Below are 24,945 nucleotides of genomic sequence, written 5' to 3'. Positions count from 1 at the left end.
AAACACGAGAAAAAAAAAAAAAAAAAAAAAAAAAAAAAGGAAGGAAGGAAGGAAGGAAGAAAGGAAGGAAGGAAAGAAAGAAAGAGAGAAAGAAAATCTGAAAAGAAATAATAGACTAAAACCTCAAAGGATGGACAGCAACAAGAGTCATGACAGACTTAAAACAAACCTATCCTAATTTTAGACAAAATAGACTTCAAGACAAAACTAATCAAAAGAAGCAAAGAAGGTCACAACATATTGATTAAGGGAAGAATTCAGCAGAAAGAGATAACAACTATAAATATATATGCACCAAACACTAATGCACATAACATTATAAAATAAACACTAATGGATATAAATGATGAGATAAACATCAACAAAAATATAGTGGCAGAAGTCAATACCTAACTATCACAAATAGACACATCAAGTGGAGAAGGCAACAAAGAAATAATAGAATTGAACTAGACCTTTGAATAAATGGACTCAATATATATCTAGAGAACATTCCACCCAACAACAGAATACACATTCTTGTCAGTAGCACATGGAACTTTCTCCAATATAGACCACAAACTAGACCATAATCCATGCTTAACTAAATACAAAAGAATTGAAATTGTTCTGTGCATACTATCAGGTCATAGTGCAATGAAACTAGGAATCAATAGCCAAATAAACCACAGAAACCATGCAACTGCATGGAGATTCACAAATATATTGTGGGATAATCAATGGGCCCTAGAAGAAAGTAAGGAAGAAATTAAATAATTTCCAGAAACAAATGAAACCAATGCAACACAATGAAAACTATGGGACACAATGAGAGTATCCTAATAGGGAATTTTGCAGCTGTCAAATTATTCTCATCCTATGATATACTCCTTTATGTAGAAGATTTTAAAAATTCCACCAGGAGATGCCTAGAACTAATAAACTCAGCAAGGTAGCAGAATACAAAGTCAACATGCAAAAAGCAATAGCAAACCAGACATGTTGGTGCACTCCTGTGATGGCAGCACTCAAGAGGCTGAGGCAGGAGGATTGTCATGAATTCAAGGCTAGACTGGGATGCATAGTGAGTTCAAGGTCACCTTGAATTAAGTAGCAAGACTGTGTCTCCAAAAATAAATAAAAAACATAACAATGAATAGCATTCCAGTATACCAAAATGAATCTCCTAGAAAAGAAATTAGAAAAACAATACTATTCACAATAGTTGCAAAAAATTAAATACTTAGAAATTAAACAGGCAAAGAAAGGGAAAGACTTCTATAACAAAAACTAAGTACAATGAAAAAATATCAGAGAGGATGTCAGAAAAAAGAAAGTCATCCCCCATTCCTGGATAGGCAGAATGAATACCGTCAAAAAGGCCATATTACCAAAACCAATATATTGGTTTAATGCAATCCAAATCAAAACACTAACAACGTTCTTCACAGAACTAGAAAGAAACAATCCTAAAATTTATATGTAATCAGAAGAGATCAAGAATAGCAAAAGCATTTCTGAGCAACAAAAGCAAAGCAAGAGGTATCATATCCCTTATTTCAAGTTACGTTACAAAGCTGTGGTAACAAAAATAGCATAGAAATGACACCAAACAGACATGTGGATCAATAGAACAAAATAGAGGATACAGAAATAACACCAGACACATTCAACTATCTGTTCTTTGGCAAAAGGATTAAAAACTTATGTTGGAGAAAAGATAGCCTTTTTAACAAATGGTGCCAGGGAAACTGGTTATACACATGCAGAAGATTGAATCTAGACCCATACCCCTCACCATGTACTAGAATAAAATAAAATGTACCAAAATCTAAATGTTTTCTTCAAACAAAAACATGTAATCTTCTGGAAGGTAAAATATGTGAAACTCTTCAAGACACAGGTATAGGCAAGGATTTTTCTGAATGGAATCCCAATTGCATAAATTATTTCTTATGTATTCTATTGCATAAGAAATAACATCAAGAATCAACTAATGAAATTGTACTAAATTGATACAGTACATAATGTTCACATTCCTTGTTGGGCATTGTTACATGCACATAACACATCCTGATTCTTTTTTTCATCCATTACTTCCTGCGAGGCTTTCATGAACTGGATGAAGGTCTATAGCAGATTATTTATACATCATTAGGAGATGTGAATGTATATAGCACATGGCTTTCTGGAAAACTTTGTTTTACTACTGCACAGAATAACAGGCATTTTCTGTGCACATGTGACATTTAAAAATGCAAATTGGTGAACTTCTCTCTTTTATAAGACTGTATGACATATTATAGGACAATTCTTGGAAAACTAAAGTGAAATAAGGAACTACTTTTTTAATTAAATTTTTACTTCCAATACATGAACATTAGAGATCTGATTACATATCAGATCTCAATGAAGAAAATAAGTCTTAAGTCTTCTCAGAGGAATTTTGTTATTGCATTGTAATGTATAATCTAGAAATACATATTAACTCAGAGTTCCAGAGATCAATAGTTACACAAAGAATTTTATTGCTGTAAAATTTAGAAGTTTGATATGCATGGACTTGGTCAATGCCACCTGTATTAAAACTTAAATATCTTTCTTGCTTCTTCAACTACTTTTGCAGTAATGGGAGGCTTCCTCTGGCCACCAGGCTGCAAAAACTTCTTCACATTGGGCAGGTTACTGATTCGGGTTTTTAGGGCCTGCAACACACAAATCACAGCCTCATGGAGGATCCAAATTCCAAACCAACTATTAACAAAACCCTGGAAACCCCCATCCCACCACAGCAAACACCAACTGAGAGGAGCCATCAGCTCCAGTGTGGAGCTGGAAACACAAACCCAATCATAAGAATACAAGAGGTAGAAAGCATAGCTCAATAGCATTCACTTAAACACCTTCTTTAGAGTCTCATTAAAGTCATAATCTTCCCTGTCCTCTTAGACATAAATGCTTTTACTTTCTTTATCCTTGCAACTCAAAGAGAACAATGTGTCTGCTAGATATAAACAGAGAAATATATCTAAACAAAGAAATGTAGAGATGAAAAAAATCAAGTTGAAAATTAAGATAGACAATATTAACTGGGGGCTAAGTCACAGCAACATTCACACTAATGGTACTGATAGGGCTTGGTTGTTAGTAGGGTGCTGTGTGGATTGGGAAGCTATGGACCTATGAAGAGAGAAACACAATTTCTGATGCGGGGGCAGAGCTGAGGAAAGGACATCAGATAAAAAGGGGAACGAGGGACCAGGGAGATATGGGCTCTGAACCCTTCTCCTTTCAGAGGTAAAATATTTTTGAAGTAACACACACCTTACACTTTCTTGCACATAAACATTATTTTCATGCCTCAAGTCCAAGGCCTAAAAGCTCACATCTGAGGCATGAGGTAGGAAGTTGAAGGCCTGGAGAAGGGTGGAGGTCAGAATCTCACCATGGAACCAAATGAGTCTTACAATGAGAGACAGGGGGCCACCTCTGTGAGGCAAGTGGAACAGTCACCTGCAACAGGGGGAAGTTGGCCAAAAGACTGGCATCAACCTCTTCAATACAGTACAGAAGTTCGGTCAGGAAAATGTCAGCCTTGCTCAGCTTATTACCAACAAGGTAGTCTTGTCCATGGTTCTTCAATACCTGGAGAATTTGAGAAGTCAGATCATGAATATGTGCCTGTTAGACTGGATCTTTGCTTTTCCCCGAGCCTCTCAGCCTGACTCTCCCCCTCTGATGCCTCCTTTAGTTTGTTTGGCTCTCCAGATCTTTTTCTGCGGCCCTGACCCATGAAGGAAGGTAAGAAGTGGCCTCTGCTCACTCCTGTGTTAAAACTCAGGTGCCGCTTTCATCTTCATATCTACGCCCAGTTGTGCTTACACCTGTGCCCACACCTTCCCTGCATCTCCCACATGTACCAAAGGCTCAGCTCCTGCTGCACTATGTTTCCATTTGCGCACAATCCAAGAAGCTGTCGTCCTGAAGTTTCAAGACTTGCTTCTCCTCTCCTGTCTCCTATCGCCCACAAACACTGGCTCCCGCCTCACAGTGGCACCCTTTACTAATACGATTACTGCAGTGCCACCATTTCTCCTCGTCTCTGCTCTCTCATTTCCTGCCTAGCTCTCTGGAATCTGATTGAACCTGAGCGAACTGGAATTAATTCTCTCCTTTGCTCTGTCTCTTTCTTTACAGTATAGTGTAATCTCCATGAAGAGTTCTCAGGGGCAGAGATGATGTCTGCAACCTACTTTGAAATGCATGAGAATTTATATGTGTTACTGATGGAGGGAGACGAAGATGCATGATAGTTCTGTAGGGTATTAGTTTTGTTATCTGGATGGTGACTATGCATTCATTCAATACTGAATTTATTTCAACTTTTATTGATGCATAAATGTATTTAATAATAAAGGACCTCGAGCTTGCAAGGCAGGTATGATGCCACTGAGCTACATCCCCAGCCCATGTAGATCATTTTTTATAGTCCTTTAATGTCTCCTCCTCTCCATCCCTCTAACAATATCCTTTTTTAAGTCTTCACATACATCCCAGAAACACTACAATAATCTGATAGGCATCTGCTCCCATATCTCCCTACACATGGGGCCAGAATACTTTATGATGTTGTATTCTTATCAGATTGCTCCAGAATGGAAGCCCAGGGCATTAATGCAGGAGCCACACAACCTCAAGTGTGGCTTAGCATCTTTCACTTACCACATTCTACTTATGACCATGAAATTCTGTTGAATACTGAATTCTAAAGTGTGTGTAACACATTGAACTTTGGCTCAAAAAATATGCTTTTGGTATAACCCTACAATGTGTCTTCTCCATCCACCCTTATAAAATTCTTTGAACCTCAGGGCTTTGTTCTGGTTTCCCAAAGGCTCACCACATGTAAAGGGCAAGGCTCTCAGAGTGCCCAGCACTGTTTCCTCCTGACCTCTAAACTCAATGCCCTAAAACTCTGAGGGCCTCACTTACTTTTTCAAAGGCAGGTAAGTAACGATTCTTTGTTCTGTCTTTGATCATGGCTATCTTAGCATCTTTTTCATCTGGAGAAACTATTACCAGTTGTATGATCATTTCATATAAATCTGCTACTCCTTCTGTATACATATCAATCCTGAAAGACAACACATCCAAATAGTCAAATTTTCCTACATTAACCTACACCATTTAAAACCTATGTAAATAAGAGCATCAGATGGTTACACTGTAGTTTACCTACAGAGGGGAGTTTTGTTTGGTGGGGGGGCTATGATTATAGACATAAGATAATTTATTGAGACATATTTTTATATTTCTTATATCCACTGCATAAATACTTGGATTTTCCAAATACTGATTTAGAGTAGTAACATAAGATCAGGTATGGAAAGCCAATGATCTGTCCATTGCTAATAGAAGATTTACCACTTGAAGAGCAAATAGCGACTATTGCAGCAACACAATACAAGCTTTCAAATAAAAGAAGATTGAAGTGGGTAGCGTTTATATATTATTGGTCATTGTGCTGTTAAGTTTTACTTTTGTGTTATCATTTTTTAAAACAGTCTATGAGATAGACTGATAAAAATTTTGCTCTGTCCATGACCAAATACATCGGCAGAGAGGCCAGGGATTTAGCTCGGTGGTTCCACTGCCTGCCTTGCAAGCACAAGGACTGGAATTCAATTTCCAGTGCCAAAAAAAAGAGAGCATTGTTAGAGGGCCCATAGTCACAATCAGGGGAGACCTTAGCGGAGTCACTACATATGAACACTGATGCTACAAACAGGGCTTGCGGCCTCTGTGTAGTTCATGTGTGCACATCCTCTTGTGCCTCCCATGTGCCTCCAACATAGGCTCATGACAGAACACCTGGCACAGCCTCTCAGGTGTGTCTCTGCTCTCAGACATCTGTTTTACACAGTACAAGCTCATTGCTCTGTCCAGTGATACAAGACCTCCCAAGTATCTCCCATGAAATACATTTCCACAACCTTCTCCACATGCTGTTTCCTACTTTGGTCTCATTTCCATTGTACAAGACTGCTTACTCTAGCCCAGTGGTGGCAAACCTATGGCACACGTGCCTCAGCAGGCTGTTTGTTATCACTGAAAGCTCTAAAAGATTCGCCATCACTGATCTAGCCCCTTCTTCGGTCCATTTAAAAAATTTAGTTACAATGAATGCATGTCACAGAAGCCATTTATTTCTGTTTTTTCAAGCTGGACCTTCAATCATTTTTTGTAATTTATTTGACAACTTTATTGTCACATATTCACATACCTAAGTTGTCTATGCTTGAAAATTTTAATGCTCAGAATTCTTAGTATATTTGTAGAATTCCACAGACACTAGCATTGACTATTCAAAACATTGTGTTACCCCACCCCAAAAAATGTTATGTGCTTTTGTCAGTCACTGCACGTCTCCCTGTAATTCCATTGAGGCCATTAATGTATTTTCTGCCTCTGAGGATTTTAATGTTGTGAACACTGCTTGCAAAGTCATAGAACAAATGGCTCTTTTGTGTTACCTTTCCTTATTATAGCTAGCACAGCATTTTCAAAATTTAACCTTGTTTATCATACATCACCACTTCCTCTCTTTTCATTACCATTGTATGCCTTTGGTACATTTTGTTCCTTTATTCATCCTTTATTCATTGTTCCTTTATTATGGATCTTTTAGATGCTTGTACTTTTGAAAATTATGAATAACTGCCGGGGATTTAGCTCAGTGGTTCGGTGGCCTGCCTTGCAAACGCAAGGACCCGAGTACAAATCCCCGGTGCAAAAAAAAAAAAAAGAAAATTATGAATAATACTGCTAAGAATATTTCTAAACAATTAAAAATGTTTTTGCACTTCACAATGGTATATAGAACTGCAGATAAACTACTGGATAACTCTGTACTGAACTTTTGGAGGAACTGCTAACAATTCCATATGGGATTTTATTTTCAATCAAGCAGCTCCATCACAGACAAAGGGCACCCCAAACATCCCTGGTCTTGGGTTTTTTATATTCAGCCAGGCTGTTGTACTCCTGCATAAAATTTCAGGTAGCCCTTCTATCACAGGCACTGGCTGCCATTATTCATCGAGTTGACCTGTCTATAGGATTAGCTGATATTTTAGGTTCCAGGTCACCATTATTAAAATTTTTGAACTTGAGAATCAGCACCTTTGAATCCTCAGATCCCAAGACCCTTTCTTCTCACCCTTAAACACTTTGTCACTTGTCCCAAGCTGTTGGCTAAACTCCAACTTCCAATACCCGAGCATTTAAGATCATGATTCTATCATCCTCGTGATTTCATGCTTCACCAGTGTTTGAAAGCTGTAACACTCTGCTATGTCTGAGGACATCATTTTCTGATATAACCACAGTCATCTGAATCTACAACAACTTTACTCTTCTGTGATGGTATAGGACATAGTGATCTCATCTTGTATTCTGCTCCAATCATCTCGTTGTGTATATTTAGGCCCACTCTGTTGCTAGTCATGATCCTCATGCCATGGATCTATTCACTGTGGGTGTGACCTAAATTCTCCCTATGTTATCTTATGTAACAACAGAAAATATACTGTACAGGGCTCGCTCCTTCATATCTTTCCCGTAGAGGTTGTATTTGGTGGCAATGTAGTTGAGAATGGCTCTGGACTGCACAAGCTTCATCCCATCCATCTCCACCATGGGTATTTGCTGGAACATCAAAAGCCCATCTATTGGAAATAAGAAAGAAAAAAATAATGAAATATAATAGATACTACTATTTCAGGGTGAAAAATGATCATGGAAATGACTTAAGAAAGGAAAAATATTCCTTGGTCACCTTTAAGTAAAATAAAATTTTGTTCTTAATTTCTGGTCATGCTTTATTCTCTTATCTATCTTACTTAAGCTTTTTTACCCTATTCATTTTTTTTTCTTTTGAGACAAAGTCTTACTATATAGTTCAGGCTGGCCTTGAACTCACTATATAGCCCAGGCCCACCTAGAACTCATGATGATCTTCCTGCCTCAGCCTCCCTAGTGCTAGGATTAGTGTCATGCACCACCATACCCAGATTAGCCTACTCATTTGTCTTTTATTTCTTATCCAGGTAAATACAATATCTCCTATTTTTGTGTGTATTATTTATCTTCACAAATATTTTAGGAATGGTTGGAGGGGTGGAACAAAGTTGACACCTGGATGCCATTTTAACTGGTAAGTTCCAAAAATCAATCTCATGATGATTGTGAAATTTCCAGTAGGTTCTGTGGGAGGTTTCTACATAGGGATTTCATCCTGTATTCTATCAAGCCTGCAATGGTGTTAGGATATTTACTTTTCACATGCAACCAATGAAAAAACTCAAAATAATGGCCTCATAAATTTCTCCTCCTGTTTTCCAACGCATGGCCTTGTGTGTGCTTCAATAGGGGTGCAGTGCTGTGTGATAATGAGCTGACTACAGTCTGATCACAGTATAGAAAGGAGAGCGTTTAGAGGGTCCTGGGGATAGTTCTATGCATAAATACTCAGACAGGTCCAGTTTTTTTTATACCACAGAGAGTTTGAAGACCTCCTTAGGATCTATATCCCTTATATTTTACCACTTTTTCCCTCTGCACCATTTCTTCTTCAATCCTTCCATCATGTTGGCATTGCATGACATGTTGACTTAATTCTACTAGAATATTAGTAGAACACGATTCTGGGTTTCTCAAGATTAACCATGATTGTATGTTCTTGGGCATTCTATATGATCTCTTGTTCATTCCCCTCTCACACTAATCCCTTCTCTGCTTTCTCCTTTCCATGAACTAAGTATCTTTGCTCTCTCACACTCTTCTGCCATGGTATTTCTACCTTGAAGTCATCGAATCATGGACTGAGTCCTTGAATCCACGGGCCAAATTAAACCCTTTTTTCTTTCCATTTTGGATATCAGGTAGTGTGTTTCAGTGAAGGGAAAGCTGACTAATGCAGAGCACTGATGTCAGAGAAGTGGTAGTTGTTGTGACTGTGCCTGATCATATGATTTAGAAGCTTTGGAGCTAGTTTGTGGGAGGAGTTCAAAACAATTTGAAATGTTGGCTAAAGAAACCTTAGAGTACTATAGACAGATCTCGATGAAAGACTCTGATTAGAGCTCTGAAGACCAGAATACTAATAAGAATGGTGATGATGTAGGCCAAGCCCTGGAGATTTCAGGTAGGAACAAGGGATTCATTGGCACTTGAACCAGAAACCATGTGTATTACCTACTGGCCAAAACAAAAAAAATTGTTTACATTTTGACCATGTCCTGAGACTTTGCAGGAGGCTGAGATTAAGGTCAGTGGACAAATTTATTAATTTAGCAGCAGAAATTTCAAGTTAATCCAACATTTAGTTCATACCATGAGTACTGTTGGCTGCTTTTAGTCTGGTTTATAATGAAACTTGGAGACAAAAGGCAAGCAGAAATATTTGAAAATTTTAAATTAAAAAGATTAATTGTAGCCAGGCGTGATGGCACATACCTGTAATCCTAGCACTCAAGAGGCTGAGGCAGGAGGATTGCTGTGATTTTGAGACCAGCCTGGGCCACATAGTGAGTTCCAGGTCAGTCTCAACTACATAGTGAGACCTTGTCTCAAAAAACAAAAAAAATGAATTGTATTAAGTGCATGTGTTACTTTTCTCATCACTGAGACACATTATTTGATATCCACAGTAAAAGAGGAAGGGTTTATTTAGCTTACAGTTTGTAGAGGTTTCAGTCCATAGTCACCTGACTCCAAGGCTGGGCAGCATAGTGCAGGGGCATGGCAGAGAAGAAACAGCCCATGGCACAGCAGGCAGGAGGGAGCAAGCTTTCCTTCTGCTTTTCCTTTTATTCCATACAGGCTACAATCCTATAAACTGAATTCCTATTATCCCCACTTAGATTTATGCAATCAGTGGGCTAATCCCATAGCACCCATAATCCATACTCATACACCTTAGAAGCAGTCGCCTCTGAAAAGCCCCCACATATGAGTGCATGAAGTTTTGAGGGGACATCTACATACAAGCCATAAAAATGTGTATATTACATAAAGTTTACATTTTTGTGGGAAGTTGGTACATACACAACTCAATTTCATTTTTCATCCCCTATCCCTTCCTTCCCTCTCTGATACACCTATCTCTGGATCCCCTTCCTTTTTGTTTTTGTTTGGGGGATTGTTGATTTTTTGGTTTGTTTTGTTTACACTTCTTGTATGGAATTGCTACATGTATATAGTACATCCCAATTCCTTTAAAAACATAAATTTTGTGCCAGGGATTTAGCTCAGCGGTTCGGTGGCCTGCCTCGCAAGCGCAAGGACCCAAGTTTGATCCCTGGTACCACAAAAAAACAAAACAAAACAAAACAAAATAAAAACATAAATTTTGAGGGCCAGGGATTTAGCTCAGTGGTTCTGTTGCCTACTTTGCAAGCACAAGGACCTGAGTTCAATCCCCGGTACTGAAAAAAAAAAGTGAGTTAAAAATGTAAGTTTTGGCACAGCAGGAACCACATATAAATTTAGGGACACAGAGTGTGGTTTTTGTTTTTGTTTTTATTTTGGTACCAGGGATCAGGGCTTGAAGCAAGACCTTTCACTTGCAGAGCAGGCGGGGAAATGACTAAGCTAAATCCTTGGCCTGAGGTGCAGTTTTTGAAGAGAATAGCCCCATAAAAAAGCTGGGATTTGGCTCAGTGGTGCCATGCCTGCCTTGCAAGCACAAGGTCTTGAATTTGATCCCTGGTACTGGGAAAAAAGGAAATAAGTAATTAGGAAAAAAGGAAATAAGTAATTTGAATAGAGACAAGAATAAAGATGACAAGAGCACCTCAGAAATCAGGAAGATTCTACCTATCACAAATCTTTTAAATCTTTCATTTGAGTAGTGAGTCCCTGGAATTCCTGCTTCAAAAGGCTGTACTAGAACAATGGTATCTGGGATTCATTTCACTGTGCTCAGCTAGTCTGCAATTCAGAGGCTACTATAGCCATGGCCCAAGGGGGCCCAGCTAGTGCTCTAGCTAACAGCCAACCTTGGCACCATGCACACATTGTTTACACCAACATGAAGAATGTAAGAGTTGTAGGTGCAGGAAGGCTTCCACCCAGATTTGGTTGGGGGCACATCTATTTTGTTCTGTTTTTTTTGGTTTTTTGTTTGTTTGGTTGGTTTGTCTTTTTCTTTTTTTTTGTACTGGGGATTGAACTCAGGTCCTTTGCACTTGTGAAGCAGGCAGTGGAACCACTGAGCTAAACCCCCAGCCCACACCCAGATTTTAAAGGGAGGTCTAGGAAGCCAGGCAAAAATTTCCTGAGAAGGCAGTGTGGTATGTGATGGGAATGAAGCCAAATGTGTGGTGGAGATCCCAGGGAGTAAGAGGTGCCAGGAACATGGAACATCCACTGAGAAAAGCTGCAGGCCATGTGTAGAACAAACCCCGAAGAGAAACTATGTGTGTTGCAACTGGCAAGGCCAAAGGGATGGAGCTCTCCAAGCCCTACAGACCTCTCATTTTATTATTATGTACCCCAGATAGCAGGCATTCCTGCCCAGTACTAGTGGGCTATGCTTCTTGCCTTCCCTAATTTGGCTGTACTGTTTTATATTAGGAGTTAGACTGAAGGCCTGCATGACACAAGCAGGCATGTCAGCTAGCAGAGTTTGTCTAGGCCTAGTCCTGGTCTGGGAAGTGGCAGGGCCCTACTGAATTACATGCAGCTGAGGTCAGTGTGACTCCAATTAAAATCCTTTCCCCTGAATTACCACTTCTCCTTGACATTGTGGGTTGCTTGCTAATCGTACCCAGTCCCAGTACTGATTTCTTCTATCATAGCAGATAAGCAGTGCCTACTTCTTAACATCCCTGCCTGGTGCCATCATGCCAGGCATTTGGCAATAATTCACTAGATGACTTCAAAGCTCCCCAGATCCCTATTCCTTCTCACGATTGTATTCAATAAAAACTGGATGTGCTTGAGGGCTTTTGTCTTTGCTGCCATCAGCAGCACTGACCAGGACCCAAGACTCAGCTTCACTATGAGTCTCCTTCTGTCTGTTCTTTAACCTTTAGCTGTTGCTGTGGTGGCTCACAGGAGGCTGGGACCTACTGCAGGAGTCTCCAGCAATGTCCATTCCCTTGACCCTTACCATATCAGATATGCAACTTAATGTTTATTTTGGTGGCTTTTAGTCTTTGACCTGATTTTTCTTTCTTCCAGCTCCTCCCTTTCAGAATGGGAATATTTACCCTGTGCAAATTTACTTTAGGATTATGCAACTTGTTTTTTTTAATACAGTTTTACAGCTCAGAGTTTCCCATGAATCTCAGAAGATGCTGAGTCAGACTTTTGAAAATTCTGGTACTTCTAAAGCTTTGGGGAAGGGAATATTCCCTTTCCAGGTGTAGGTGTGATGGCTGTATTCTGTTCGATGGAATTACGAACTTGCTATTATCTTTATTTGGAATTAAATTGTTGGTATAAAGTTCTCAAGCGGGAATTGTAACCATTAATCCTGATATGCCCACTTCATTGGATTAATAAATGCCTACCTGGAAGATTAGTGGAACGTGTACCTGGGTGTGTCTAGTTAGGGGACGGAGATATGGTCTTGGGTATTATACACTGCACCTTGACCATTCATCTCTGGCACTATTGTACTGTACTATTTCCTGGCCCCAACTAAGCATCTCTGCTGTGCCACACTCTTCTGCCTTGATGTTTCTGCCTTGGAGCAAGCTGACCATGGCTTCAATCCTTAGCACTGTGAGTCAAATTAAACCTCTTCTCCTATAAGTTGTGAGTGGTGGGAAGGCTGAGTAATATAATGTTACTACATTATACTAGAAACCTTCATCAGAAACATTTAGATTCTTGATCTTACCATTTTTTAACTTTTCCAATTCTTCTGCAGTTTTTATAAACTTCTCTTCAAACTGCAAGCAGAAAAAGTAAATAGAATGTTGTTAGTTCATTCCATGGTGTTGTAGTCTTTTAAACTTGAATGGCCCCTGAAATGTAGTTAATATGAAGATGTTAAAATTTCTAAGTTTGACACTGAATACAAATGTGTCTGTTTATGGTCACATGAAAATTTACATTAGATCCATCAAGAAAATGTCTTATAGATCATCAATACACAGCTGCTCATTTCTATAGTTCATTCTACCCTGGCACCAACAACATCTATGATTGGGTTACAATTTGGGAGGGATGTCACTTAATGGCAGGATCTAGGAATTTCCTCTATTTGTGAGGTTTCAGTATTTCAGTAGAGTCTGTGATATCCAGTGCCATCAGAACAGAACCTTGGGTGTATATCATGGATCAACAACCAACTAAGATTCTGCTCCCACAGGACCCTTAGTGGAACTGTCATCCTTTCCTTCTCATAGCTTAAAAAAGCTTTTCATCATGAAAACATTGGGACATAGTTTCTAAGTTGTTTGGTAGCACAGAGTTTATTGATCTCCCTGTCCAAAAGAAGTTGTACAGGTATTAAAGAGTATGTGCCACCAGAATCATGTTTGGTCAACACAGGAGGATGACAAAGGTGGGGTGGGGCAAAGATGGAGAGAATGAAAGTTTCAGCCTTTGGGCAATGAGAACCCCGAAGATTTGAGCAAGAGTTTCCAGGCATCCCTTGCCCACCATTCTCTTCAGACATGGTGGATGGAGAAGAGAAAACCTTTCACGCTGAGGACATTGTCCCTACTTCTCCTTCTTTTGTTGAACTCATCCTTCCCAGAGGCTTGAACTACCGATCTTCTGTCTGGATGATAGTGAAACTCCTTCCCCTTTGGACCTTTTCTTCCTATTTCACATTATCTAGTACATTTTGGTCCTCATTTACACTTTCAGTTTCTCACACCAGAGAAACTATTTACACATGTGTGTCCTATTTATTTAGACTTCAGATTTTTTGGGGGGGTTACTGGGGATTGAACTCAGGCCCTTGTGCTTGCGAGGCAGGTGCCGGAAACACTGAGCTAAATCCCCAGCCTAGACTTCAGCTTTTAATCTTACATTTCTTCTGGCACCTGAGGGACAACATCTATCCATTGTCCATGATCTCTTCTCCCAGCTACTGGAAACCCCTCACTCGGTTCGTTCCCTTAGGTCTGTTCTTACAAGTGTTACCAGTGGTGCAGCTAGGGGGCAGCAGTCAAGCAGTCCTAGTAGCAGTTCCCGTACACAAGCTACAAAATGTCCTTTAAACGACAATGCTTCTTCCCATACCCCGTTGAAATTCTTTGTCTCTGACCTCAGAGATATGCTTGGCCTCTCTTGTTCCCCTTGAATCTTCAGAAATTAGTATATAACTCAGCATTTAGTAATAGGTGTTCTACAAAATAAGTTCTGAATACACATGCTCTACCTTTAACAGGCAGTTTTCATTACCTACTCCCTCCTTATTTTGTGGCATTTAGGTTTAACTAGTTCGCTATATTTTTCCCTTTTCATAATGTAAATTTCTAGCATAAGCAAAAACACACATAAGAACAAATATTTTCCTAACATCAGTCACCCAGCTCCAGTAATTACCAACTCAAGCTAATGTTGATTCATCTCATGCTCATTGTCTCTCCTACTCTGGTCCTAATATCCAACTGATTCTTGTTGCTATTTGACACCCTAAACAAATGTACCAAAAAGAAAAGGAAGGGGATCAAGAGGTGGAAGGAGGGAGAGTTAGGGAAGGGAACAGGAATGAAAAAAGGAATTGAGATGTGTTATGTACATGTACCAACTCCCCACCAATAATGTAGACATTATGTACTACAACATTACTACTAAAAAAAAATAATAATAATCTGGGGAAAAAAGCTTTTAAAAAAAGTTTCTGTGTCTCTAAAACATGGACTGCTTTTATTTATTTATTTATCTATTTTTTGGTTTTCTGAGACAGGGTCTCACTATGCATTTGAGACTGACCTGGAACTCACTATGTAGCCCAGGGAGGTCTTGCACTCACAGCGATCCTCCTGCCTCAGCCTCCTGAGTGCTGAGATTACAGGCGTGCGCCACCACACCCGGCTTGGACTGCTTTTAAAGTGATAAAAAGATCACAACTGGAGTATTTCCCTTTCAAATGTTGCAATACTCACCCAGTGTTGTTCTCTCTCTGTCCCTCTCTCTCTCTCTTCCACTTTTCCTCTGCTTCAAATAATTTATTTTTTTAAATATCACAACTACCATCACTCCTAAAGACAACAATAATTCTTCAATGTTACCTACGGTTCAATTCATACTTAAGATTAATTGCTGAATACATGCCCTAAATATTTTGAAGTTTATTTAAATCAAAAAAGTTCTACACATTGTGATTATGTGACATTTCTTTTGATTCTTCCACAAATATATTTAATTGCTTGTGTGCTTTTTGCTCGAAAGATAAGTGTAATTTTATTTTGTCTAATCCATTTCTTTACTAATAAGTTGTGATATTTTTATTTATGAAAAAATCTGTCACAGTTTACCTTGGAAGAAAAACTCTTGGCTTAGAAAAATGTTTTTGGTACAATCAATTTTAGATCCAACATAAGAACTGAAAACCTACCTCTACTCCAGCTGCAGCCAAGAGCCACCGGATGGACTCCATCCTGCCCCGTCCATCGAAGTAGTGAAGCACCGGCTTCCCTGACATATTAGTATTCTCTTGGTTTCACTAAACATGAAGGAATGAGTACACAGAAGCAAAATGTACTTTAAGGTTACGGTTAGTGATCCAACAACACAGAAGAAGGCTCTACCTTTTCAAAGAAGCACTGGAGGAGGGCCAGAAACTTCTTTCTCCAAAATTCTTACCCATCAGTGGCTACCATCCTGAAAATGCACCAGACCTAGATAGGTGGTGATTATCTACATTTTGTAAAAACAGGCTGGGTAGCATTCTGTGAAGGAATCTGGGGACTTGGAAAAGGCTTTTAAAAACTAGAGAATGAGTATAACAGAAAGACGGTGGCAAGAGCAAAGTCCCTCTCCAACTCTTTGACTCCAGGACTGTTTGTTCAGAAGTATTCAGCAGGTCTTAGTCTTCCCTGCTATCAAAATCCAAATTATTGGGCCAGGGATTTAGCGCAGAGGTTCTGCCACCTGCCTTGCAAATGCAAGGACTGGAGTTCAATTCCCGGTACAAAAAAAAAAAAAAAAAAAAAAAAAAAAAAAAAAAAAAAAATCTGAAGTATTTTTACAGATGAAGGTACTTTTTAATTGGAATTCTATGTTCCCACTGCTGCATTGAATTTACTTTATAATTTATAAAAGAAATAGTTGCTACATTAACTGCATTATAAGGGAAAAAAGTAACTAACATAAATTTAGTGTGTCACATAATAGGCAGTTTCTCATTTTTATCACTGAGTCATAAAAATTGTTTGATAGAGAACCTTTATTGTCCTAATGTTACAGGTGAAGATATTGATACCTACACAGATGACATGATGTGGGAACCTGGCGTTCAAGTACAGTCTTCTTTGACACTAAACTGTAAGTTTAGATTCAGATTGACAGGCACATATAGTTGGTTTCCAACCTGAACATTTCGCTTCAAGAGGCACCCATATTCTTTTTCTTTTATTTGCTAAAATGGTTCTCCAAATATGTTACCTCCCAAGTACAAATCCAGTATTATTGTGTGTGACTCCTGTAGGAGTCACCCTAATACCACCTGTGTAATAAACAATATAACTTTTATCAGCACAAGCTTATTACCTGTACGCCCCTAGGTACTGCCATGGTTGTATTTTTAAGTTGTTGACAATGACACCATTCTTGTTTTTCTCATGTTATCAACTATTTTGCCTTCATTTTGTAAGTTCTTTGCTGTGTTTTTTTTTTTTTATAAAGAACTAATAAGCAAGATTTGAGTCATCCCCTGAGCACACAGAGAAGGTACAAGCCTATGAAGTACTCACACAAAGTACCACATTTAAGAACATTTTCTTAGTGGAACAGATGTAAGAACAATTATGAAGATTTAAAAAAGCTGCACCAACCTGATCAAAGTCCAAACTGCTCTTTGCCCAGCACCTTGAAGATAGCTGGAATTAGTATGGTAGTTGCTTTATACTGAGACAACTCTTGCTTTAGAAAAGGGCTTGGTCCAATAGGGAACAGCTACTCCCACTGCTTTCAAGGTTCCAGAGTCCAAACCAGACTACAAACAAAATGACAGATAATTAATGTTTCAGTTCAAGGTTATCTATGAACACACTAAAATATTTCAAGTTCATTTGGTTGCCTCAAGAGGCCACCAGTATTGAGGCCATACTCTTAAGTGAAATAAATAGGGCAAACATGCATAAATACCAAAGAGTTTCTCTGGTGTGAAAAACTAAAAGTGTAAATAAGGTTCAAATTATATAATTGATAATGTGAAATGAAAAAAAAAGGTCTAAAGGAGTAGGGGAAATGGGAAGTGCAGGCAAAAGAAAAAATATATGAGAAAGGAAAAAAATGGAAACAAAGTCTTTGTAAATAGGGAAGGGTGGAGGGGGTGAAAGGAGGGCAGAAGAATGGGGAAAAAATAAGAACCTAGATACATCATGTAAGGTACAAGATCCCAATGATGAATGTAACTGTATTGTGTACCTAAAAAGTACCAATAAACTCAATGAAAAAAAAAAAGCCACAAGTCTTTGTATGTCTTAGCATTGTGCAAGATTTATAACAATGCAAAAGCCTTGTGGAAAATGAAAAGTATGTCATAGAGCCGGGCATGGTGGTGCACACCTGTAATCCTAGCACTGGGGAGGCTGAGGTAGGAGTACCGCTGTGAGTTTGAGACCAGCCTGAGCTACACAGTGAGTTTCAGATCAGTGTCAACTATATAGTGAGACCCTGTCTCAAAAAAAAAAAAAAACAGATAAAGAAAAGTATGTCATAGAATGGTGTTAGGAAAGAGGCTTTGATAGAGAAAATTTCAAGATCGCAATCTACATTTGTAAAATGGGCAAGACTGTGAATACAGTTTCTATGAATGCTTAATTCTAGAAGCAATAAGAACCTGGTGGAGGTGTCCCAACTCTAAGTGGGAAGACCTCAACTGCACTACGTGGGAGATTGCAAACACTTCTCCTCTTGGCTGCACCTCGGCCTTTCTCTCTCGCCCTAGCCTTATTGCACTGCTCCCTCTGCTAGAAGCACACTCTCCTCTCCTCCCTGCCATCCTCTGCTTCCTTTAACATGCTGCTCCTCACTGAGGGTTTATGTCTGACTTCCCTTTCGAGACTATAAGCCAGTTGAGGGCATGCTTGCCAACAGTTGTAAACACTATCTGAAGCAAACCCCAAACTTGATTTTACTTTATAAATAAAGAATTGAATGTCTTTTACACTTTTTGAAATTGTTGTGGCTGCCGAAAAATTACAGAACAAGTACAGTTTAAAATATTACTCTCCCAGCGTCTTTTAATGAAAATATTTTATGTAAACTGAGTACAGCTGTCAAATCAAGGGACTTCGCCCTCATATGATATTAGTTAAACATTACACCTCGCTTAGATTGCGACAGTTTTTCACACAAGACCCATTTTATGGTGCAGAATACCCTCCCAGCACTGTATTTTCTTGCCGTGTCGGCCTGCTCTCCTCAGTCATGGTGCCTTCTGTGTCCCTTTGAGGTGAGCCCCCCGCCATCGTGAGCATTTCCGGATATTTTCCTTTGTGAAGATACTGCCTGGTTCTCTTTACTTCTCTGCTCCAGCTCTGCTTTGTGCCTTTTAGCAAATAATCCTCGCTTCTGTTTTAATGGGTAAAGTATTCCAATCCAGGAGCTGGGCTGTGTGTAGCCCTTCTGTGGTTCACATGCTCCTAGGCCCTCACAGTGGGAAGTGGGCATTAACCCACTCACAGGCTGCTTCTCTGTGTCCTTCTGTATCTAGCGGCACACTTCGAATTACAAATCATGAGTTCATACTGATACCAGCTATTTCAATTAAATAGATTTGTTTAGGCCCTACTGAAACTTTGCTCTTTGACAAGTGAGAAACATGACTATGATATCTAAAAGGTCCATTTTGGGATAGGGTCTCACTGCACAGTTCAGGCTGGCCTTGAACTTGTCATTGGGTAGCTCTAAAAAGTGGCTCACTGACTACATGTTACCGGGTTCTAGGCTGCTCACCTCTCCTTTTGGAGTTGGATTCCAGGTTCTTCTCGCCTTGAACAAAGAATTGAACAACACGGGCAAAAAGTAGTGGCAAAAATGAAGAGTGGGAGAAAATCTTCCTCTCCGAGTAAATAGAAAAAGAGGGAGAGAACAAAGATAAAAGTGCATTCTGTGTCCACTGACCGTGCACAGAAGCCTCTGAAACCATGATAAAAAATATAGCTTTCCTCCTTTTTCATATTTTTAAATTTATCAGTAGGTGTTTGTGATATATAATTGTGTTCCTCTTGGGGATTGGCACATATGCACACACACACATATCACATTTTCATCATCATTACTTTCCTTTTTAAATTGATTATCTTACAGAAAGTAGGGAGACAGATTTTTTCCAAATGGGAAAGAGATCAAGAGAAGCGGGAGAGGGGAGGGAGACAAAGGAAAGGAGAGGAAAAAAGGAACTGAGATGTATTCTGTGCAGGTACCAACTGGCCGACCGGTCACGTCTCACTGCCGCCCCAAGCCTCCGAGCCTCTGCGGATACTCAGATGCTGTGCCCCAGCTCACAAGGCTTCCATGCCTTTCTCCCATCCTTAACTCCCAGGCAAAGTTGCTTCCCCATCCGGGCCCGCTCCCTGACGCAAAAAATGTCCCCCACCCACCCTGACTCCAGCCAGCGTCCTCTCCATCTCCTCAGGCCCGCCTCAGCCTGAGCCTGTAAAGCCTGTAACAAACACCAGCATTTTCCAAGAGGTCGAGGCCTGAGCCAGGCCTCGCTGCCCCTGAGGAAGCTCAAGGCCCTCCGGGAGGAACAGTTTGTCCCTCTCTCTGTGGGAGGGCAGAATCCGCAGCTGGGAAGGCCGAGAAGCCCGGTTCCCAGAGCTAAAACCCCTGCGTGCTTTTCGTAACTCTTCACTTCTGTGACCGGCTCTGAGCCTCACCGGACCTTTTGGCTCCCGCTTCTTTGAAAACACCCAGGCACCTCCCAGCAGATGGAAGCCGGAGGTCGCTTTCTGCAGCAGTGCTTCTCACTGATGCAACCCTTACTGCTGATTAAAACCTGTCCCTGCCTCGTAAAAAAATATAAATAAACAAATAAAAGGCCCAGCATTTACATGTTTGTTCAGTCCTACTGCATGTGAAAGAGAATTAGGATTGCTGACCATGAGAAACAAATTTACTAAAGATATTGTAGTACTTTTCTTCTTATCCTGTACGTTTATGTCTTGAGCCTTACACGAAGTCAAAATGCTGTTTATCTCATTGAGACATTTATCTCCGTGAGTTTCACTCCATCTTTCAGTTTGTTTGTCATTCATTTGAAATGCTGTTGGGTTTTTAGTGTGTTTGATATCAGTTTGGATCTGCCTCATATCCTAGTTCTTTTTATTTTTATTATTCATTTATTTAATTTATGTTTTGGTACCAGAGATTGAACTCGGGTCTTTGCACTTACTTGCAAGGCAGGCGGCAGAACCACTGAGCTAAATCCCCAGCCCACAACCTAGTTCCTTTTAATTAATTATTTTCCATGTGACATGCAAACTTTACCATGGTCCAAGACTCAGAGTAAATAAAACATTGTCCTTAGCCAACTGAGGTGTTATCCTTACTGTCCCATTATTCTTTCTTCTTTCTATTCATTTCTTTCCTCCCCTTGTAGAAAGCCTGTGGCACTCATTTCTAATTTACTCATTCTTTTTATTTTGCTCACGGTATATTTTCGTATAATCTCTTCTTCCTTACATGAAGAATAGCATACTACATGTACTCTTTTGCTTTTTGTGTGGTGATTATTTGTACTGCATTATTGATCAAAAGAAACATCTCAAAGTTCACCAAGAAATTCTTATTTAACAGCTGCAGAGTTCTTCATTGTTTAGATAGTTTCTACCTCCCCTTGCCTGTGTATGAGGATTGAGATTTTTACCAACATTTCGGAGTTATTGAAAACAATGCTGTGATGAACATCACTGTGCATGCGCAGTTGTGTATTTCTGGAGATGTACTTTCTATGCTTCTTTAAAATGTAAGCATGTTGTTCTACATATAACTATATAATTCCACTCTAATACTAAAAATATATCATTTTCAAATTTCATCAAACAGCTACAATACAAATTTTCTCCATTTCTTCATAACAAATTTCTTGTAGTTGACTTATTTTGCATCAGCATTCAAGCAGGTCCACAAAAATGCCTTGAAGTGATCTGAGTAATTTACAGAAATGGTTGAAAAGGATAGAGTAAGACTAAGAGGCATGCTCAGAGTCCAGACTCTTCCCCTCAGGTCCTCCAAGTGTACCTGCAACCTATGCACCAATTGAATACCCCTATGTACTGAGACATAGCAGGTGACAACACATAGCACAGTCTCACAAAACCATGAAGGAGACACCTGGGCAGAAGATGTTTTGAGAACCCTCCTGAGGTTCATTTGGGGGATCAGAAGAGTGACACATGGTGCTTGGTAAGCACCAAGTTTGGAAGGACCATAACGCAGCCAGAGGAAATTGACAGGATAGGACAGCAACATACCCAGGATCACAGGCAAAAGACCCCAAACAGGCAGGGTATAGATTGGTTTAGAAATCGGGGAGGGAGGAGGTGTGCGGAAAGCATCCCACAGAACACACTAATCCCTAATGGATTTTAAGAAAGGCAGTGATATTCAGATATGTGACCTAGGAAAACAATATGGTTGTTAAGCGAAGAAGAGCTGAAGGAAGTTGCAGCTGGGGAGACCCTCTGGGAGGACAGAGAGATTATCTCAAGCAGTGGAATAGAACAGTTTGAGGAGAAAGATTTGTGAGGTGGTCAGGAGGTAGAGTCAACTTAGACTGTGTCCCCTTCAGGTGCAAGAAGAAACAGCCAAAATGAGTGTTGGCTGCTAGTCTGTCCTCCATGACACAGATGCCTATCACTCATGCATGTGAGGCAGGTTGGTGTCCTTCCATTCCCAGCAGCCAGTCTCAGGAGTTCAAAGCAACTCATATCCTTTTTCATTCCTACCCACATTTGCCTGAGGAGCAGAAAAGGTTGGGTGACTCTGCTTGGACACATTAGTTTTCTCAAGGCCCTAAGAGTGAACTGTTATAAAACCCATCAGGAGTCCAGGAAGAAGACCTGCCAGACCTCTCCCTGGGCATCTGAACCAATATACACCTGTTTTCTGGGCATGTCCACATGGAAGGCACCAAATTGATCAAGTGCCAAACTGAACTCAATTATCCAATCTCAAATCCAGATGATCCCCATAGTTGATGTCCCAGTTGCCCAGGCTGGACACCTGCCTGCCTTCCTGCACTCTTCCCTAAAATCTCCCTTATCGCTGCTTGGTTTGTCTCAGTTTGTCCTTGGACAACAGCAAGAGAGCACCTAGGACTTTGCGGAGAGGCTCAGGTCCCACCCCAATCCTACTGATTTGAATCTGAATTTTAACAAAATACAGAGGTGACTCCTGTGCCTGTGAAAGCTTGCTGCATCAGAAATTATTACTCACCTTTCCAAACACACCCATTATATTCCTAATATTGCAGATAGGTAAGTTAATTAGATATCTTGTAGGCAGTTAGACAGGGCTGCCCTCAAAGTGCCAGCCCTCCAGGAGCCAACACAACCAATGAAGAACCAACATGGAGAACAATCGAGTCACATTCACTGGTTAGCAATTATAAAAAGAAAAGAGGCACTATTTCCACTAGAGATAGCAGTGTTTGATATTCTAAATGAGAAATTCCTTGTATGTGACCTTTTTCCCCATTTGATCCTCATTTAATCAATATTAACGGTGTGACTGTACTTGTGATCTTATTGGTTGGTCATGACCAACTTGTAAATTTCCACTGGGTCTTATAGTTTTGTCTCACTTTGCACCCAACTCACTTCATGGCTTTGCTGTATAAAACACCTTTGAAAAGAGGGGTGGTGGGTAGCCCACTTTCTGGTCCTTCTTCTGCCTCTCTTAGACAGAAGCTTTCTTTCTCTCAATAAAGTTTTCCTACTCTTAGCCTCCTTTGTCCCTAGAATTCATTCTTCAACTTTAGAGAACACAAACTCACATTTTGGATATCTAGCAGGATTGGGAGTGACATCTATTTCCCCTGTGTCACAAGGGATCTTCCACAGTCACCATATTGTATATATCAAGGTTCAACCTGCTACTGTTCATGGTTCCCTTGCCATGGTCTTTCTACTTTGACATTGGACTCAAATTTTTCTGTGCCATCTATGCATGTAAGAAGAGAAGTTATATTGCACAGGGCTCTCTCCTTTCTTTTCCATAGAGGTCATATTTGATAGCTACTGAGTGGAGATGGCTTAAACATCAAATTCTTTACCCAAATATCAAATTCTTCTACTTAATAAGTAGGCAAGAAAAAGGACAGTGAAATGTCTATGGGTCTGTTCAAATGTCTGGAGATCTTAAAAATGAATTTTAAAAAATTCACAAAAATGTAACCAGTACATTGTTGAAATTAAAAATTAATTGTAGCTTAGTAATATCATCAAATATTAATGAATGATTCCATTTCTGTTGCATAATTGTTATAAATCCTTATAACACTCTTTGTGAGCTAGTTTTTTCTATCTCCATTTCACAATGAATGAAAATGAGTATTAGAGAAATTAAATGCAATGTCTGCTATTCCACTCCTTTCAGAGATGGACATGAAAATCTATGCACAGGTCCCAGGACTGAAAGGAGGACAGGGCTGGAGCTCGCATAGGTTAAGGTCCCAGGATCTTATGAGGAGTTCTTGAAGCCAGAAGTCATTGCTGACAGCAGGACCAGGAGGAAGCACACTCTTCCACTATTTGGTTGTGAGGCTGCTCTTAAATCAAAGCAAAATTAGCCTTCATATTGGCCCAGCTCATAGGTCCAAAATCTTTTCACAGAGAACATGCTAATTTCTTGCTTCATTTGGTGTTCTGTATTCTACCTCTTAATGTTTGTATTTTATCTTAGGACCAAGCCAAAAAGATGTTGCTGCACTCACTTTACAGCATGTGGAATGGAACTTACATTTTTTTCAGTATTAGTCACATGCTGTTCTCCCAAAGTATCTTCAGTCTATTCTTATCCTAATTTTACATTGAGGAGACTGAGTTTTCTCTTTTTATTTTGTTTTTTTGATACCGGGGATCGAACTTGGGTCCTTGCGCTAGCAAGGCAGGCCACCGAACCACTGAGCTAAATCCCCAGCCCAGGAGACTGAGTTTTCTAGAGTAACTTGTCCTAATTAAGTGGTGCGCTTGTCATTCAAATTTGATTCTATTCAAAACAAAAGTCATTTGTATGTTCAGTGTTAATGCATTTTAAAATATACATGGCATTCTTTCAGATAATTGTGAAATATAATCACTTTTTAAAAAGAAAATTATCATGAAAATATCTGAATGCATTTCATGTGTAAGGCATGCGTATTTGATAAAAATTTCCATTTCAGTTTCATGTGTCTGGTGGATATAAATGTGTACTAACCAATGGCCAACATCATACTAACTGGAGAGAAATTGAAAGCTTTCTTTCTAAAATCAGGAACAAGACAAAGATGTCTGTTATCACCACTCCTGATCAATATAGTTCTCAAAACATTTGCCTGAGAAATTAGATATGAGAAAAAAATAAAAAGAATATGGATAGGAAATGAAGAAGTAAAATTACCACTATTTGCAGATGACATAATACTCCTCATAAAAGAACCCAAAAACTCCATCAAAAGACTCCTATAATTAATGGCCAAGTTCAGAGGGGAGTAGCAGGGTACAAAGTTAACATTCAAAAATCAATAGCCCCTTCATTCCACATTTTTTTTTTTTTTTTTTT

The 24,945-nt window shown here is 39.6% G+C and overlaps 1 protein-coding gene and 1 long non-coding RNA gene across 2 annotated transcripts; one reads left to right on the top strand and one right to left on the bottom strand.

Moving 5' to 3' along the window:
- Positions 1-2,491: 2,491 nt before the first annotated feature.
- LOC104866855 (glutathione S-transferase A3-like) lies at positions 2,492-17,108 on the bottom strand. The gene is made up of 7 exons (XM_010631071.3): positions 17,004-17,108; positions 15,566-15,673; positions 12,890-12,941; positions 7,574-7,706; positions 4,972-5,113; positions 3,493-3,624; positions 2,492-2,684 (listed from the first exon to the last, which is right to left on the bottom strand). Exons 2-7 carry the CDS (start codon positions 15,650-15,652, stop codon positions 2,562-2,564), a joined length of 669 nt encoding a protein of 222 aa, XP_010629373.1. The 5' UTR covers positions 15,653-15,673; positions 17,004-17,108; the 3' UTR covers positions 2,492-2,561.
- A 1,438-nt stretch (positions 17,109-18,546) lies between these two features.
- Positions 18,547-20,221, top strand: LOC104866856. The gene is made up of 2 exons (XR_781586.2): positions 18,547-18,628; positions 19,598-20,221. It is a non-coding gene; the product is annotated as an uncharacterized LOC104866856 (long non-coding RNA).
- The last annotated feature ends 4,724 nt before the right edge of the window (positions 20,222-24,945 follow it).

Source organism: Fukomys damarensis, unplaced genomic scaffold, assembly GCF_012274545.1.
Source record: "Fukomys damarensis isolate Sample0158 unplaced genomic scaffold, DMR_v1.0_HiC HiC_scaffold_14, whole genome shotgun sequence".
In the NCBI taxonomy this organism is placed as follows: Eukaryota; Metazoa; Chordata; class Mammalia; order Rodentia; family Bathyergidae; genus Fukomys; species Fukomys damarensis.
This window is presented reverse-complemented; position numbering and strand designations above follow the sequence as displayed.